The sequence below is a fragment of the Peromyscus maniculatus genome, chromosome 2, assembly GCF_049852395.1.
Source record: "Peromyscus maniculatus bairdii isolate BWxNUB_F1_BW_parent chromosome 2, HU_Pman_BW_mat_3.1, whole genome shotgun sequence".
Taxonomy (NCBI): domain Eukaryota; kingdom Metazoa; phylum Chordata; class Mammalia; order Rodentia; family Cricetidae; genus Peromyscus; species Peromyscus maniculatus.
Window position 1 is genome coordinate 106,039,189 of NC_134853.1, and position 16,603 is coordinate 106,055,791.

Consider the following 16,603-nt stretch of genomic DNA (forward strand, 5'->3'; position numbering starts at 1 on the left):
ATTTTTACAGAATTTTTATACTTGATTTAAGACATTTAGCATTTAGAATACCAACTTCAGAATCATTTGTTTTCCCATGCTTAAACAAAATATATAATATTGGCCCTGAATCTACTGAGTCATGGTCCCAATTGGGTAGGACCTCAAATCTTCATTTGCCAAGTTAACTAAATGAATAGAATTGAGGTTTTTAACGGGGCCTAGAAAGATGGCTCAGTGGTTAAGAGCACTAGCCTCATTGGCAGAAGACCCAACTCAGTTCCAAGTACCCACAAAGAGGCTCACAAACATATGTAAGTCTGGGATCTGAAACCATCTGTGGCCTCCAAGGGCACCAGGTACACCTGTGGTCCAGAGACTTACATGAGGGAAGTTATAGAAGCATTGCCTGTGTTTGACAATTGAATCTCTATGACAAATCCCTATTTGTTTGGCATTTACAACTTAAAAAAATCCCAATTTCCAATGGTAATTTGATATTTGTTTTAATTGTGTTTTATGCTGATATATGTTTGATACTAACATCATGTCTCTTTTTAAAGTTTTCTTAATCAAAGGCTACAAGCAGCCAAACACAGAAGTATTGGTCAAGACTAGGAAGCTGGGTCTTAGTAAAAGGGGACCAGCCTGTTCTCATCTTTTCACAGGTGACCTAGGCCTGGGCAGAGATGCTTAGGGACCACCAGCTCAAGCAGCACAGCCTCTGTTTGTTGTATTACATCTTCTAGGTTTGCTGTATTACATCTTCTATCTTTTCATCAATTTTAGTCCTTTTGTAACTGAAGGTTATCTTGCCTCTGGAGTCTACTCTTTCTCACTGTTCCCCAACTCCTACCCGCATTGGACGTGTCTCTGCCAGTTCCCAGCAGAAGGCCCTCCTGTCTTTTCACCCCTCTCTGAGTTAGCTTAGGGCCTTCTTCTGTCTGGATCTGTCCTATAACCTTGCAGCCAAGAGGACAGAGTTCAGCTCTGCTCCATACTAGCTTTGTGATCTCAGGCAACTGATCTAATCCTCTGTACCTCAGTTTCCCTCTCCATAAGAAGATTATAATAATAATAAGAGCATATCTGAGCACAGGGTTTGAATAAATCATCATAGCTAAAAGTTCAGAATGGTTCCTAACAAACTAGAACTGCTCTGTAAGTATCAACTATTATTACTGATAGCAGTGGTAAGAGAATAGTTATCTCCTCATCAGTTATGGTGTATACAATTAATATGTAATTGTAAACTTTTTCATTTTTGTTCTGTTTCAAGTTTATTATATAGCCACCTTGGGGGCAGGAACATTATCAATAATTTCCTTATAGTACTGTCAGCCAATAAGGCTCATTACATTCTTGAGGAATTGATTAGACAGACAGATACACACACTTATACATTGTATAAGAATTATAGCCACTTTTCCGATTAAAACTGTAAAGGCAAGAGCTATTCATAACTAAATATAGTTCTTATGTGGATCATAATAATCACAATGCATTCTGCACAAAGCTTGTTAGATATCATGTACACTAAACTACTTAATAAATATTATCAGTAGTTTTAATAGTACTAATGTTTGTTCTGGTACTGTTGTGGAATCTATGTTCCCTTTAGTCTTTTCATTTATTTGTAGGGCACAACCAGATTATGGAAGAGGTGGAGTGGCCATCTGCTCTAGATCTAGTCTTGAATATGGAATTTTGCCCTGGGGTGAAATCAAGTGCTTTGAGCATCTGGGCTGGATATATGTGGCAGAACTGAGGCTTTGAATTCTCCTAATAACTGGATAAAACACACTAGGGAAATTTCTAGAAGTATTTGCTCAGTTTGAGTCAGCCTTGATATATAGGCTTGTTAATGTGCTTGTATGTGAGAGTCATATGCCAAGCACCATTTTCTCAATGTTCTTTTGTTGTTGTTAACTAAAAAATATATACCAGCCAAAGAACAACATTTAGTTGGAAAATGTGCATGGTTTCATTATCATTATGTATTTTTGTTTGGTAAGATGTTGTTAGATGTTCAGGGTATATGTACTTCTTTCTTCTTTAATGTAGACATTTGTTACCATTCCAATTTTATGTTTATATTTGCAATGGTTAATATTTAGACACTGATCTGTTCTCTTAATTATGAGTTTTAAACACTTCTGTAGTAAAAATGAACTTGAATTCACACTTAATCTATGTCTCACTAAAGGAAAATTCAAGCTTTTAAAAGGAAAAATTCTTACGAGTAATATATTAACAGGTGAACATTAACCTATGTAAATTATACCTCAGTAAAGCTATTTAAATATTGTTGAGATACAGATACATTTCTGAACTTTTTGTCAACCCAGCAGCACCGCTGGATTCTCCTAGAGAAGAGGACCAATCACCTGCCACACCCTCCAGCTTGAACTCCCAGAACTAGGATTTCAAGCCTCTTCATAATTTTTCAAAAAGTTGTTTTTAAAAGTGCATAATTTCTTCAGGAAATCATGATAAGGATGGTGACTTTAGAGTTTCTAAGTAGCCTACCTGCCCCCACATTTGAATATTACTGAAAAAAAAAGTATAGTCAGTTTATTAGTATGGTGAAATTCAAGATCAAAGTTGTTAGCTAATACACTCAAGGCTCATGGACAAAGACTAGGAAACTTTAAGAAAATAAAACTGGAAAACTAGAAATAGTAAGAGTACAATATGATAGTTTACTGCTTCCTAAACACTATTCTTTCTGTTTTCAATAAATCATCCTAACTGAAAACAGAGTAACTTTAAGTTGACATGTCTGTCCAAGAAAGTATTCTCATTTTGAAAATGTCCTCTGATATTGGGACAATTGGTGATCATTATATAGGACAAGGGAGCTATTGCATTTTGCTAAATATGGGTAATTTGCAAATAAAATATTGCATATTGCTAAATATGGGTAATTTGCAAATAAAATAAGAAAGTGATCCCTCTTTATGTCCCTAACAACATGCTAAGCAAAACTTGAAGGAAGTATGGAAACATACAAAGAAATTGATGAGATCATAGTAAACTTATTTTCCCAGAATATGTTTACTCTATAGTATACTCAAGAGTCAGTAATTCAAAATAGACAAAATATAAGGATGCTTTCTTTTTAAATCCATCTACAACATTCACAAAGACTATTTTATATCTTTTTTTTTCAGTTACAAAATCTAGTTTATTTGCATTTGGCAAACTTAAAGAAAATACTCTATCATCTATCCTGTCTTTGTGAGCCTCAAGTTTTACATCTAATTTACCTTTTATTATAACTAAGGAAAACAATAATTATAACTATCTAGTCTTCCACCTCATCAAAGACCTGAAAAGGAAAATAGTATTACCGGAGTAAACAGGAAGTGCATTGCAAGCAACTTCCAAAACTCTAGAATTGACAGAGACATTTGGCTAGGAGACTGCCTGGACAGTCACCCAAAGTTCTTCTGTAACATTGGAGCATTCATCTTTAGCCTATGGGCCTAGAGTATCTGGCAGACTTTTCAGTGAAGCAGGAAATTTGAAAGACTGTCTCATTTATATTGGCAAAGTTTATCAGTTGCTTTCCTCTGTGTCCTGCAGAGTATCTGGCAGTTTCTTCTGTGAAGCAGAAACCCTGAAGGACTATCTAGCATTGTTTTGACAAAGTTTAACAGTTACTTTACTTTGGGTTCTTCTATTTTATATCTTTATCCAACAAATTCATAAAGGCAAAAATTATTTTTACTATCTACCATAAATATAGTATAATATAATTATAATTTGACAAAAAAGTGGTCAAAATGTATCTACTTAAAAATTTTCAAACTCTGTGACTTAAGACTAAGGTGGACTTAAAACTTAATTTTCCAAGAGAGTTTCAAACAGAAGAGTGAGAATATCAAAATTAATTTTCAATGTAAGATGCTAGAAAAAGAAGACAAAGGAAATGGAATTATGGAGTTATATTACTTTTCTTGTTGCTTCTACAAAATACCTGACAGAAGCAGCTTAGGGAAAGGAAGGAAGAATTTACTTTGCCTTACAGGCTGTGAGTAGTTCCATTGTAAGTATTTTGAGGTACCACTATACTGATTCCATAGTAGCTGCACAAGCCTTTATTCCTTCATTTCCCCATATCCTACTAACATTTTATGAGAGCCCTTTTGACTGGAAACTTAAGAGTTTTAATTTGCATTTCCCTGATAGCGAAGGATGATATATATATATATATATATATATATATATATATATATATATATATATATTAATATTTATCTTAGTAATTTGTATTTCTTCTTTTGAGAACTGTCTATTCAGTTCATTAGCTCAGTTATTGGTTGGATGGTCAGTTGTGTTTTTTGTTGTTGTTGTTGTTGAGTTTGTTTTGTTGCTAATCTGTGAGTATAAGGACAAATGTTTATAGACTTTCGTTAGGGAACATACTAGTTTAGTAAATAAGTGATTGTAGATTCCCCTCCAATAACCATGATTTCACAAGCACTGAGTATTAAGCCAGGCATGGTTTTTCTCTTGTTGAGTGGGTCTTAAGTTCAATTAGAGAGCTGTTGGTTCCCACCAAGCTATGTGTGCCACTTTTGTACCCACAGGATTATCCTGTTATGCTGATTGTTGAAGTGGTTCACAGACATCATAGCTGGGTAGGACTATTAGTTGCCTCATTCCTTTGGAAGCTTGCATGGCCCCTTCTGGTACCATGCAAGCTTGTCCTCAGGGAGAGGGCATTTAGGTCAGTTCCAATTCAGTGGTTTCTGAGCCCTATTTCTAAAGTACATGGTGTCTTCAGCAGTAGGGACTTCCCTTCTACCTCTGGGGATAACCAGTGGCAACAGAAATAAGCTGTATAATTTAGAAGTCTCTTGGACAGCTCTGGCCAACAACTCAAAAGAGGGCTCTTTATGTCTGGAATTGGGATTTTTTTGTTGTTAGTAGGTGATCTTAAGCGCTTGAAGAGAACACTGTCAGCCCAGATGAGAAAAGTACATTAAAGCAATATATGTATATTTATACATAGAATTACATGTATTATAGGTGTGTGTATATGTGTCTAATATTTACAACCCTGCCCATCTACAGAGAATGTCCTGTTGACAGCCCAACTGAGAGACCCTATAATGGCCTAACCAAACACAGATTAAAGTCAGGATCTTTATCCATAGAGAAAACCTAACCAGTGACTCTATCTATCTAATTGAGTACAGTTTGAGACACTGCCTGATTATGGAGCCAATGCAACCTCACTTGAACACAGAATCTACCCACCAACAACATTTGAACAGAGAGTACAACCTTGCTCTTTCAATGAGGAGCCAACCCTGTATTTGAAGTCCAACCCTATATTGGAAATCTAAACATTGGAACTACATGATCAAGGAACATAATGTGTAGGTGACTATTAACAGCATCCCAACGAGTGACCATGTCTGAATGCAAAGCCCATCAGGCAGCCTTTCCTGACCTCCAAGAATATGTAGGATCCTTGCCAAACTAAGAGACCCTGACAGCAAGCACCACACTGGCACCTCTGCTAGCCCATCCAAACTCTTAAGTTGTATGGATTGGTGAGTGTTTTTTCTTGCGAAAGCCATCTGTGAAGGGTGGAAGAAGTGGCTGCTTCCCACAAAACATGAAAACACTGAAGAAACTGACAGGGTCATGAGAAATAGGGAGACATGAAGCAATCAGATGAACTAATGAAGGCCCACATGACCTTAGAGAAACCTACCAACTGAGAAGCAGTTCATATAAGTCCTCCCAGATAAATGAGAGAGTAGAAGATAGCATGACAGGGAACTAGATGAAATTAGGAAACAACATGAGCAATATGTGGAACTCATCAAGGAAACAGAAATATAAGAAAAGGAATCCTACAGTGGCATCAATGTGTTCAGAAAATGTAAATATTGAAGAGGAAATTAATCTGTGTTACTTATATTCTCTTCTTTTAAGATAAGATTTTCAAGTTTAAATTTTTTCTAAAACTGAATATATTAATATTTCTGTATGAGTTGTGCTTATAAAGACAAAAGATAGGGGCTGGGAAATTGTTCAATGGGTAAGAGTGGTTGACCTGCAAGCATGAGATCTCAGGTGTAATTCCCAGCACCCATTTAAATAGTGGGAGATGGCTGTGCATTGAGGTCCAGAGACAGGCAGATCCCATAGCTCACTGTACAGAGCCTACCAGAAATGGTGAGCTTCTGACTCAGTGGCAGACAGTGGCTCAAGGCTTTAGGACAACAATAAAGACACCCAGAGTCATGTTCTGGCCTCTGCATGCATGCACACAGATATATTCCCTTATACATGTACAGATACCACACACAACACATATATTGGTATGTGTGTAAGTGGTATATGTGTATATTGGAGTGTGTGTGTGTGTGTGTGTGTGTTATACTAAGAGAAAATGAAGCTGATATCAATTACAGATTTCTATAGAGAAAAATATTTATAGTTACAACACAAGACTGAACTAAAAATTTCAATAAATGACATCAGTAGGATATTCTAAAAAGCATATGAAGCTTCCTTGAACTCAAGGATAGGTCACAGAGAAACAAAGAGTTTTTTTTTTTTTAATGAAAAGGTGAAGAAAATCACAAGACTTATAAGACATCATCAAACTAAATATATGTATGAAGGGAATTTTAGAAAACAGAGATAAAGGGACAGAAAGACTATTTAAAGAAATAATAGGAGAAAGCTTCTTGAATTTGGAGAGAAAGAGGTATGCAGATTCATAGATGCAAAGATACCCCCAAAAGACTGAATGCAAAAGGTCTAAGTGAGGGAGTATATAATAAATTGCCAAAGGCATACACAAAGAAAATGTTGAAAAAGGAAGAAACTGCGACTCATCATATACAAGAATCCCCTGTAAGAAAGAACACACCCTTTGTTTCTTCCTTTTCTCATGTGGTCTTCATTTACCATGGTCTCCTATTCCTTGTTCTCCCTCTCTGTTCTTGATTCAGCTGGGATCTCCCGCTCTCTTTCCTTCGACCCTCGAAAGATACCCCCACAAAAGACTGCTGGAAATGGCCGAGAGACAGCCAGGACTGACCTACTCTGGTGATGGGATGGCCAAACACCCTAATAGTTGTGCCAGAAACCCCATCCAAGGACTGAGAAATCTGGATGCAGACATTCACGGCTAGGCCCCGGGTGGAGCGCCTGGAGTCTAATTAGCAAGAAAGAGGAGGGTTTATATGAGCAAGAATTATTGAAACCAAGGTTGGATAAAGCACAGGGACAAATAGCCAAATGAATGGAAACACATGAACTATGAACCAAAGGCTGAGGGGCCCCCAACTGGATCAGGCCCTCTGAATAGGTGAGACAGTTGATTGGCTTGATCTGTTTGGGAGGCATCTAGGTAGGGGTACCAGGTCCTGGGCTCATTGCATGAGTTGGCTGTTTGAAACCTGGGACTTATGCAGGGACGCTTGGCTCAATCTGGGAGGAGGGGACTGGACGTGCCTGGACTGAGTCTATCAGATCGATCTCAGTCCTTGGGGGAGGCCTTGCTCTGGAGGAGGTGGGAATGGGGGGTGGCCTGGGGGGAAGGGGAGGGGGGCAGGAAGGGGGAGAACAAGGGAATCTGTGGCTGTTATGTAGAACTGAATAGTATTTTAAAATAAAGATAAAAGATGTATAAAAAAAAAAAAGAAAGAAAGAACACACCCATAGACTGCCAAAGGAATGCCCACAGAAGCCTTAAAGATCAGGAGAATGTGGGATGTTTCAGATGGTGAAAGAAAAAACTACTAGTCAAGAATGCTGTAGTAAAAAGAAAACAAACTTCAGAACAAGGTAGTGAACAAAGACTGCCCCAGTGAGCTGACATGGAGAGCCTGTGCCTCACTATGAATGCAGCCCAGAGCTCCTTAAGTGGAGATAAAGAACTCTAAGTAGTAAAGCTGAAACAGACTCAAGTCAGGATTCTTGAGCATTACAGTGGGGTTGCAAAAATGACTTTCAATTATGACATAAAATTAAAGTATTTAGAAACTAAATGACGCAAATTTGCTATTGGATATATAATAGAAACATATTTGTAAATCATTATATCCAATCTCTAAAATGTGATCTGTGTCATCATATGTGATCATTATTGCAATGCTGTTAACATCTGAAAATAGGAAGCTACAGTTACAAGGTGTTTTGTGAAAGTCATGACAAAGGAAATTCTGAAGTGGAAATTCAGAAGATTAAGAAAGACCTCAAAGCATATACAACAACAAGAAAGTCATCAAAAGAAAAACCCCAAGAATGCAAGAAAGAGTAAAGGAATGGCAGCACAGACAGAAAACAACTAACAAAACGGAACCAGTAAATACGGTACCTGACAACATTTATTGTAAATGTAAAAAGAATAAACTCTCTGATCAGAAGATGTCTGGTGGCTGAATAGGCTTTCCTTTTTTCTTTCTTTTTGAAAGTATGATCTAGTGATCATACAGAAGACTCAATTTAACTATAAAGGCACACCTAACTGAAAGTGAAGAGATAGAAAAAGATATTCCGTACAAATATGAGAACATAAGTAGCTGAATTTATAACAAGATAGAGTTTAGTTAATAGTCAAAAAAGGAAATGACAAAAACAATTATAAATATTTGTTCTGCAAACATTGGTACACCTATGTATGTAAAGCAGCTGGCTACTCGGAGCATTGGAGAAAGTCAACCAGAAGGAGGATGGTGATCCCTCTCAAAAGGAGGCCCTCTGAACAGAGAATGCATAAACAGCAGAACTGAGCAACATCAGGATCATGTGGTCCTCACAGACATATACAGAACATTCTACAGGATAGGTGAATGTGGGGCTACAAAAACAAGTCTTAAAAAATCAAAAGATTAAAGTCACATGAAGCATCTTTTCTAACCCTATTTGTGTAAAAATGCAAATCATTAATGGAAAGAAAATTCATGAATATGTGGAAGTTGAGCAGTTTGTCCCCAAAGCCTAATGGGACTGATTATAGAAAAGAGAGAAATAAAAATATAATGAGACAAATGAAGATGGAAACTCAACCTGTCATGTGTATGAGATGCAGAAATGTTTTTGAGCGGAAAGATTATAGCTGTAAACAACTTAACGAAAGGGCTCACAAGTGCACAGTCTAACATTTAAACATTGAAGATCAAGGGAAAGGACAAATGAGCCCAAAGTTAACAGAAGGAAGGGACTAGTGAGCACTACGGAAGAAACTGTTCAGATAGAAAGACTAGAAAACAAAACAAGATCAGTGAAACTAAGCTAATTTTAAATATAAAATTGGCAAATCTTTAGCTAGACTAATTAAGAAAAACAAAATAAAAAGATTTTATTATTCTAACTAGAGAAATATGACTGATAACCAAGAAGTGATCCAGACCATAAGAGAATACTCTGAACAATTATATGCTAAGAAGTTAGATGAGCTATAATAAATGAAAATTCCTGAAAATTAAGTGCCCACCAAGACGGGATCATGAAGAAATACAAAATCCAAATGAATAACAAGTAAGGCAATTGAATCAGTAATCAAAACCCTCCCAACAAACAATCCCAGTGCCATATGGCTTCCCCACTGTCTGGCCCAACATTTAAAGAAGAATTCTTGCCAGTTCTTGAATTCTTCCAAACAATTCAAGAGGGAAGAACACTTGCAAACTTTATTTACAAGGTCAGTTCTGCACTGGAAGCAAGGATGGGGACATGGTGAGAGGAGGAAATCACATTCCAGCATCACTCAACACAGACCCAGGGACTCCTAACAGAGTACTAGCGAGCCACAGTAAAAACACCATACACCAACTTGAAATGGGATTTGGTCTGTGGATGGTCCTAATATGCGAATAAATACATATGAGGTGCTAAATTAGCAGAATAAAAGAAAAGTCATATTGTTACCCAATAGATATTGAACATGAACTTCACAAAATTCCACATCTTTTCATGTTTAAAAACTCAATGTATTTAATATAGAGTGAGAGGATCTCAATATAATAAAATCTGTAAGTTACAGAAATGTCTTTTTTCTATAAAATCAAGACCAAAGCAAAGGGCTTAAATAAAGATATAGAAAACACAAGGGAAAAAGTAAAAAATATCTCTGCAGATCACACCATTTTAGACAAAAAACCATAGGACTGTACCTCAAAATAAATGAGTTCAATGTTGTTTGCTGGTTCCATAAAACAATATATAAAATTTAGCTCTGTCTCTCTAACACTAACAACATACCCCCCAACACAGAAATGAGAAAAATAGTCATTGACATCAAGAGCAAAACAATAAAGGAAAAACTAGGAGTAAAATTTAACCAAGAAAATGGAACCTGTTAAATGAAAAATGAGGTTTGGTTTTGTTCTTTTTGTTGTTGTTGTTGTTTGGTTGGTTTTTGGTTTTTAAAGACAGGGTTTCTCTGTGTAGTTTTGGTGCCTGTCCTGGATCTCACTCTGTAGACCAGGCTGGCCTTGAACTCACAGAGATCCAACTGGTTCTGCCTCCCAAGTGCTGGGATTAAAGGCATGTGCCACCACCGCCCCGCCTGAAAAATATGTTATTGATGAAATAAATTGAAAAAATATAATTGGAAAAATAGGCTATGTTCATGGACTGGAAGAACTAATACTGTTAAATTGTCTTAGTGCCCAAAGTGTGTGTGTGTGTGTGTGTGTGTGTGTGTGTGTGTGTGTGTGTGTGTGTGTATGTCTATGTCTATGAATATATATATTCATTCACTACAGTTGCTATTAGTAGTCCTATCATATTTTAACATAAATAGGAAAAACTTGTATGAAACCACAAAAGATGTTGACTGAACAAAGCAGTGTTGAGCAAGAAGAGTTAAGCTAGAGGTATTGTACTCGCTTGTTTGAAACCATATCACTAAGTTGTAGTAATCAAACCTTTGTGATACTGACATAGAAGAAGAAGCATAAACCATTGAACAGAGTATAGAGCTCATTAATAAATCTATGTGTATATCATTGACTAATAAGTGACAAACACAAAGAGCATGTGACAGTGAAAGTACTGTTTCTTCAATAAATGATACTAGGAAAACTGACTGACTAGGGATGGAACAGTGTCTTAGTTAGTGTGGGTTTTTATTGCTGTGAAGAGACACCACAACCACAGTAACTCTTACAAAGGAAACAATTGGGGTGGCTCGATTACAGTTTCAGAGGTTCAGTCCATTATCATCATGGCAGGGAGCATGGCAGCATGCAGACAGACATGGTGCTGGAGGAATAGCTGAGAGTCCTACATCTTGCAGGCAACAGGAATTCAACTGACTTGCTGGGCAGTATTCCAAGTATAGGAAATCTCAAAGCCTGCCCCCACAGGTCCTTACTATGTTGCCCAGGCTGGTCTCATACTTCCTCCAACAAAGCCATATCTGCTCCAACAAAGTCACACCTCCTAATACTGCCACTCCCTATGAAATTATGAGGGCCAACAACATTCAAACTACTACACCACTGCTCAAATAGTATGTTCACAGATAAATAGAACTATTTCATCAGCTCAGTTGTGCTTTATCATGATAACAAGTAGCAAGCTTGACCAACCAGACACCAGTTAGCTTATCTAACAGTGAGTTTAGAGAGCTTTGGTTAATAAAGAAAGGTAGTTAAGAGGTGATTTAAGAGAGCTTTTATTACATAATGGCAATGAGTAGATAGCAGCAAATTCTCTTCCAAAATAAATAAAATCACAGTTACCTTAATAAAAATGATTTGCTGGTACAGTCACATTTTTATGTTTTGGCCATTTTGTCTTCATTATGACTTCCATATGAACCCATGTTCTTTCCAATATGTTTTAGGCTTTGGTCAAAGAGTTACAAAGTGATGTCCATAGGACCAGACATCGAATCAGGGAGCTTAAGAAGATGCAGAAAGGCAGACATGCTTGTAAAACCTCAACCCATAAAGCCCAAACCTTGGCAGCATCCATCCTGAACATTTCACAATCAGACCTGGAGGAAATACTGGACACAGAAGATGAAGTGGTAAGATCACTTATATATTCATTAATAAAGGGCTTGCTGCACTTTTCTCTAGGTATATTATTTGTTTTATTAATTCTTAGAATTTCATTTTATGGGGCTATTGTCAAGTTGTCGAAGAAACATATTTATAGTATAACCAACTCAACACCTTTAGAGAAAGTCAATATGTAATATAGAAAAGAGTCAAGTATGTAACAGAGAAGGCTAACAGATATAAAAAGCAGTTAGGAAGATTCATGTTGCTTGTTAATCATATCAATCATCTCTTCCTGTTTCCTCTATTCTCTTTAGCTAATTATATTATAGGTCTTGTAAGCCAGGGTTTTTGTCATTGCTGAAGTGTGTGTGTGTGTGTGTGTGTGTGTGTGTGTGTGTGTGTGTGTGTGGTGTTTGAAGCAAGGTCCTTACTATGTTGCCCAGGCTGGTCTCAAACTTGTAGACTCAGGTGATCCTCTTGCTTCAGCCTCTTGCTCCTTTCAGACTACACTCTGCACCACTATACCCAGCAGTAACCACTTTTGGGGGATTATTTTATTTTATTTTATGCACTTGAGTGCTTTGTCTTTATGTGCTTGTTTGTACCACATGCATGCCTGGTGTCAGAAGCAGGCACTGGGACCTCTGGAGCTTCAGTTATGTGTCATGGTGACCCACCACATTGGTGTAGAAGTAGCAAAAGCTTCTAACTGCTGAGCCAGTTCGCCCTCCAGTCATCACTAGTATTAAATCCCCACTTTGACTGGACCTAGTTCAGTCAAGTCACATTGATTTAATAAAAATCTCTTATGTGAGTAATAAACTTATTGGCTTTCCTGGCTGAATTTATAATTATTTTGAAAATTTCTTGAAAATATTTACTGTTTTTAAATGGATGAGATACTCCTATTTGGGTGGATTATATTCTTATATGTGGGCCCTAGGAGAATGATCCTATCTCATCTATATTATTCTTTAAACTTATGAAGAATGCTTGGTCCTGAGAATAGAAGTCTCCAATTATTTAGTGTTTGGAAATTTAAGACAGGATAATACCAGGAACATTCCAGTAAATATTTGCTCGATGATGAAATAAAGCAACAGATTGAAGTATTTGTATGAGACCATCCTCTATGTACCCTCCTGAGCATCTAAGAGATTTTCTGCCACACAGAAGATCTATAATACAAAAATATTTAAACTCCTAAGAATTTTTAGAAAAGATCCAAAGGAATTCTGTAGAGATTATTTTCATCCTTTGGGTGAGTGGGGTGATAAGCCATCACTTTCCCTTTTTCCCAGTCCCACACTGGTGCCAGCATCTGTGATTTTCTGCCTAATTCTGGATATGCAAGAAAGAGTATTACCACATGTAGGATAAACAAAGTGCATGGAAGACAGCAGTGCCTAAGCAACCACCGACCTTCACTGTGCTTGCTGCAGACACCTACTTAGAGTTGATGGTGTGCCTCTGTGAGAGTGTGCGTGCTTGTGCCCATGTGTACACACACACAGAGAGAGAGAGAGAGAGAGAGAGAGAGAGAGAGAGAGAGAGAGAGAGAGAGAGAGAGAGAGAGAGAGAGAGAGAGAGAGACGGGGGTGGGGGTGGGAGGAGTGTCACGTGCTTGGGAACACAGAACACTGTGTTTGCTGTGTTTGGTGTTAAGAGGATGCTCTCTCTTGGCTGTAAATTAGAAACCTCATTCCATTTGAATAAGGAAATTAGATACTGTCTCTTTCAAATGTGTGACTTAGAAAACGTTCCTCACAGTCTCAAACCCTGGAGTACATGTTTCTGTGGTGAAGTAGTATTCCTGACTCTGAGCTGATGCAGTCTGGTACAAGAGAATTCTGCCCACAGCCTCATATGCCACACAGTCTGCAAACCCTCCTGGAAATAAAATGAACTTGAGTACAAACACACTGCTCTGAGTGTATTGATGTATTCACTGTGCTTAATTACAGACCAGAGTGTATTTAGAATGAACTATACATCTTTTAGAGATTAAGGGGTGGAGTGTCTTGCCTGAATTATGTTCTTTAAACTGCATCCAATTGTAATAAATTCATGTTAAAAAAAAGTATGAGAGTCTGTGTGAAAGGCCAGGTGTGAAGATTGACATGTAGTAAATCTCAGTGAGTGCTAGTTTCTTAAATGCTTCTATTTTTCACACGTGTGTGTGTGTGTGTGTGTGTGTGTGTGTGTGTGAGTGTGAGTGTGAGTGTGTGTGTGTGAGAGAGAGAGAGAGAGAGAGAGAGAGAGAGAAAGAGAGAGAGAGAGAGAGAGAGAGAGAGAGAGAGAGAGAGAGAGAGAGAGAGAGAGAGAGAAGGCCAGAAGATAGAGTTAGGTCCCTCTAGAGCTGGAGTTACAGGCTGTTGTAAGTCCCCTGATGTGGATGCTGGGAACCAAACTCAAGTCATCTGCAAGAGCAGCTCTTCACCACTGAGCCCATTCTCCAGCCCTGCATTGTCTTTTTACAATGTTACATCTTTTTTATTCTCATCCATCCCTATCTTAAGCCACAGTTTGAAAGATGAAAAAAACTCCTAATTTATTATGAAATAGATAAACAGAGCTACAGCTTCCACATGTATGTAAATATTTATAAATTAAATATAAAAATAAATAGCATGGGTTTAAATATTCTACCTTGGAAGAGACAGGCCACTCTTGGTTGATGTTCCCATAGATGTGGTTGCTAGCACAATGAGTAAGTTCATATCAGTTAATGCATCTGTTTTTATTTTCCTTAGGAAATTGAAAAGACAAAGATAGATGCTGAAAATGACAAGGAATGGCTGTTGTATATTCAGAAACTTCTTGAAGGACAGGTATTTCATTTTTGTGCTTCATATATTAAAACTTTCAAGTAAATATTCCAGCCTCACAATTTTAGACACCTTTATTTATTCTGTTAGGTAAAGAAGGATTCCAGAGATAGACAGTAAAGTGAACCCCCTGTTCCCTTATTTACTTCTGTTAGGTAAAGAAGGATTCCAGAGGTAGACAGTAAAGTTAACCCCCTGTTTGTACTTTTGGACTTAACAAATGAAGCAAATGCCTTGAGAAAGAGCCAACATGGGCCTCAGCAAGTGCATTAATTAAATTATTGAGTCAACCTCTCTGCTTGCTAGAGTGAAAAGGATCCATTCTCCCAGACCTCTTAGGAACAGAGATTCTTTATTAGTGTCTTTAAAGTTGGAAGTTGATACGGACACCTGAGGAGTTCATGGGTTTTGGTGACCTTTTACTGTGGACCTGTTTCCAGTCAATTCGTGTTTTCCTCACAGCCAGACAGCTGTTTATTACTGTGTCTTCCCGCATTCTCTACAATATTTTCTACTGAGACCTCGAGCAGCTTGTTAGTGGGAAGTAAATATTGATTTGGCATCCTGTCAATGCAGAAAGAATGAAAAAATTTCCACCAGAGGCCCCTCAAACATTTTCCTATCGACGTTTTCTGGGCCGAGTGGAAAGCCGCACCGAGGATGACAGGGCCAAGACGAGCTGGGGTCCCTGAGGGGTCTATTGAGGCTGCTGCTGTGACCAGTGTGGTAGACTTTTCCTCCCCTTTCAAGTGTTTTTTTAATACACACACAGTCTGCTGGGATGTGCCTCTCTTGTAAGTGATCAAGGGCAGCTTATTGGCAGGTGAGAGCCCTCCTCTTCTAGTCATAGCCGGCTTTTGTTTTGACATCACTGGCAGCTTGTAATGCATTCTAAAACTTTTTCATTGTAGTCCTATTTTTCTCACCCTAATTGTTTATTTGAAAACCAACCTGAACTAAATACAAGCTAAAACATAATTGTCAAAATGACAAGAGAGAAACCCCATCAATCAGTGATTTTTGAAAGACACTGTGATTGTTTCTGCAAACATTAATAAAAGAAGTTGATATTAAGTATTGTTACTTTATATCAGTGTCATCGGGTAGCATTTACTGTGTTTTTAGTGAAGTCAAGAATAAATCAATTAAAGGGCTGGAGCTGTAGCACAGTGGTCGTATCTCCATGATTAGCATGTACACAGACTTTAGTCCTACCCTAGCACCAAGACAAGAAACAAAGAACAGTAAGTAAATGATATACAGGCCGTTTATATTATTAGTATTAACTTTATATATCTTTGAAACATTAGCTGAAATTGCTTCAGTAATAGAATATGACTGGTGACATTTTGGTTAATGTTGTTGAAATATAGATGCACAGGTGTGAAACAAGGCCTTTTATGGTAACAACTTGTTTTTGAGAAGAGGGATCATTTCTTTTATTTAAGATGTACTTTTACTTGAATCATGTGTATGCATGCATGTGGGGGTGGGGGTGGGCATGGTACACATGAGCGCAGGTGTCTGCAGAGGTCAGAGGCATCAGATCCCTCTGGAGCTGAACTTACATGCAGTTGTAAGCTTCCAGTATGAGTGCTGGGAAACAATTCAGGCCCTCTGCAAGAACAGCACATGCTCTTAACTGATAGGCCAGCTTTCCAGCCTAGAGAGCTCAGTTCTTAATCATGCTGCTTGCCCAGGCATGGCTCAGTGCCTGGCACATGAAGAAGTTCAATAATAGTTGGCATGAAGTGTTTTTAAGCTTAAAAATGACAGAAATAACCCTGTAATGATTTTCTAAGT

The 16,603-nt window shown here is 37.7% G+C and overlaps 1 protein-coding gene across 10 annotated transcripts in view; it reads left to right on the forward strand.

Annotated features, from left to right (window-relative positions):
• Cntln (centlein) overlaps positions 1-16,603 on the forward strand; it is a 260,522-nt gene that overhangs the window by 232,701 nt on the left and 11,218 nt on the right. For all 10 annotated transcript variants that reach the window (XM_076564463.1, XM_076564465.1, XM_076564466.1 and 7 more), the window contains 2 exons: positions 11,810-11,995; positions 14,726-14,803. In XM_076564463.1, coding sequence (XP_076420578.1) covers positions 11,810-11,995; positions 14,726-14,803 — 264 coding nt within the window. The remainder of the gene's footprint in view (positions 1-11,809; positions 11,996-14,725; positions 14,804-16,603) is intronic.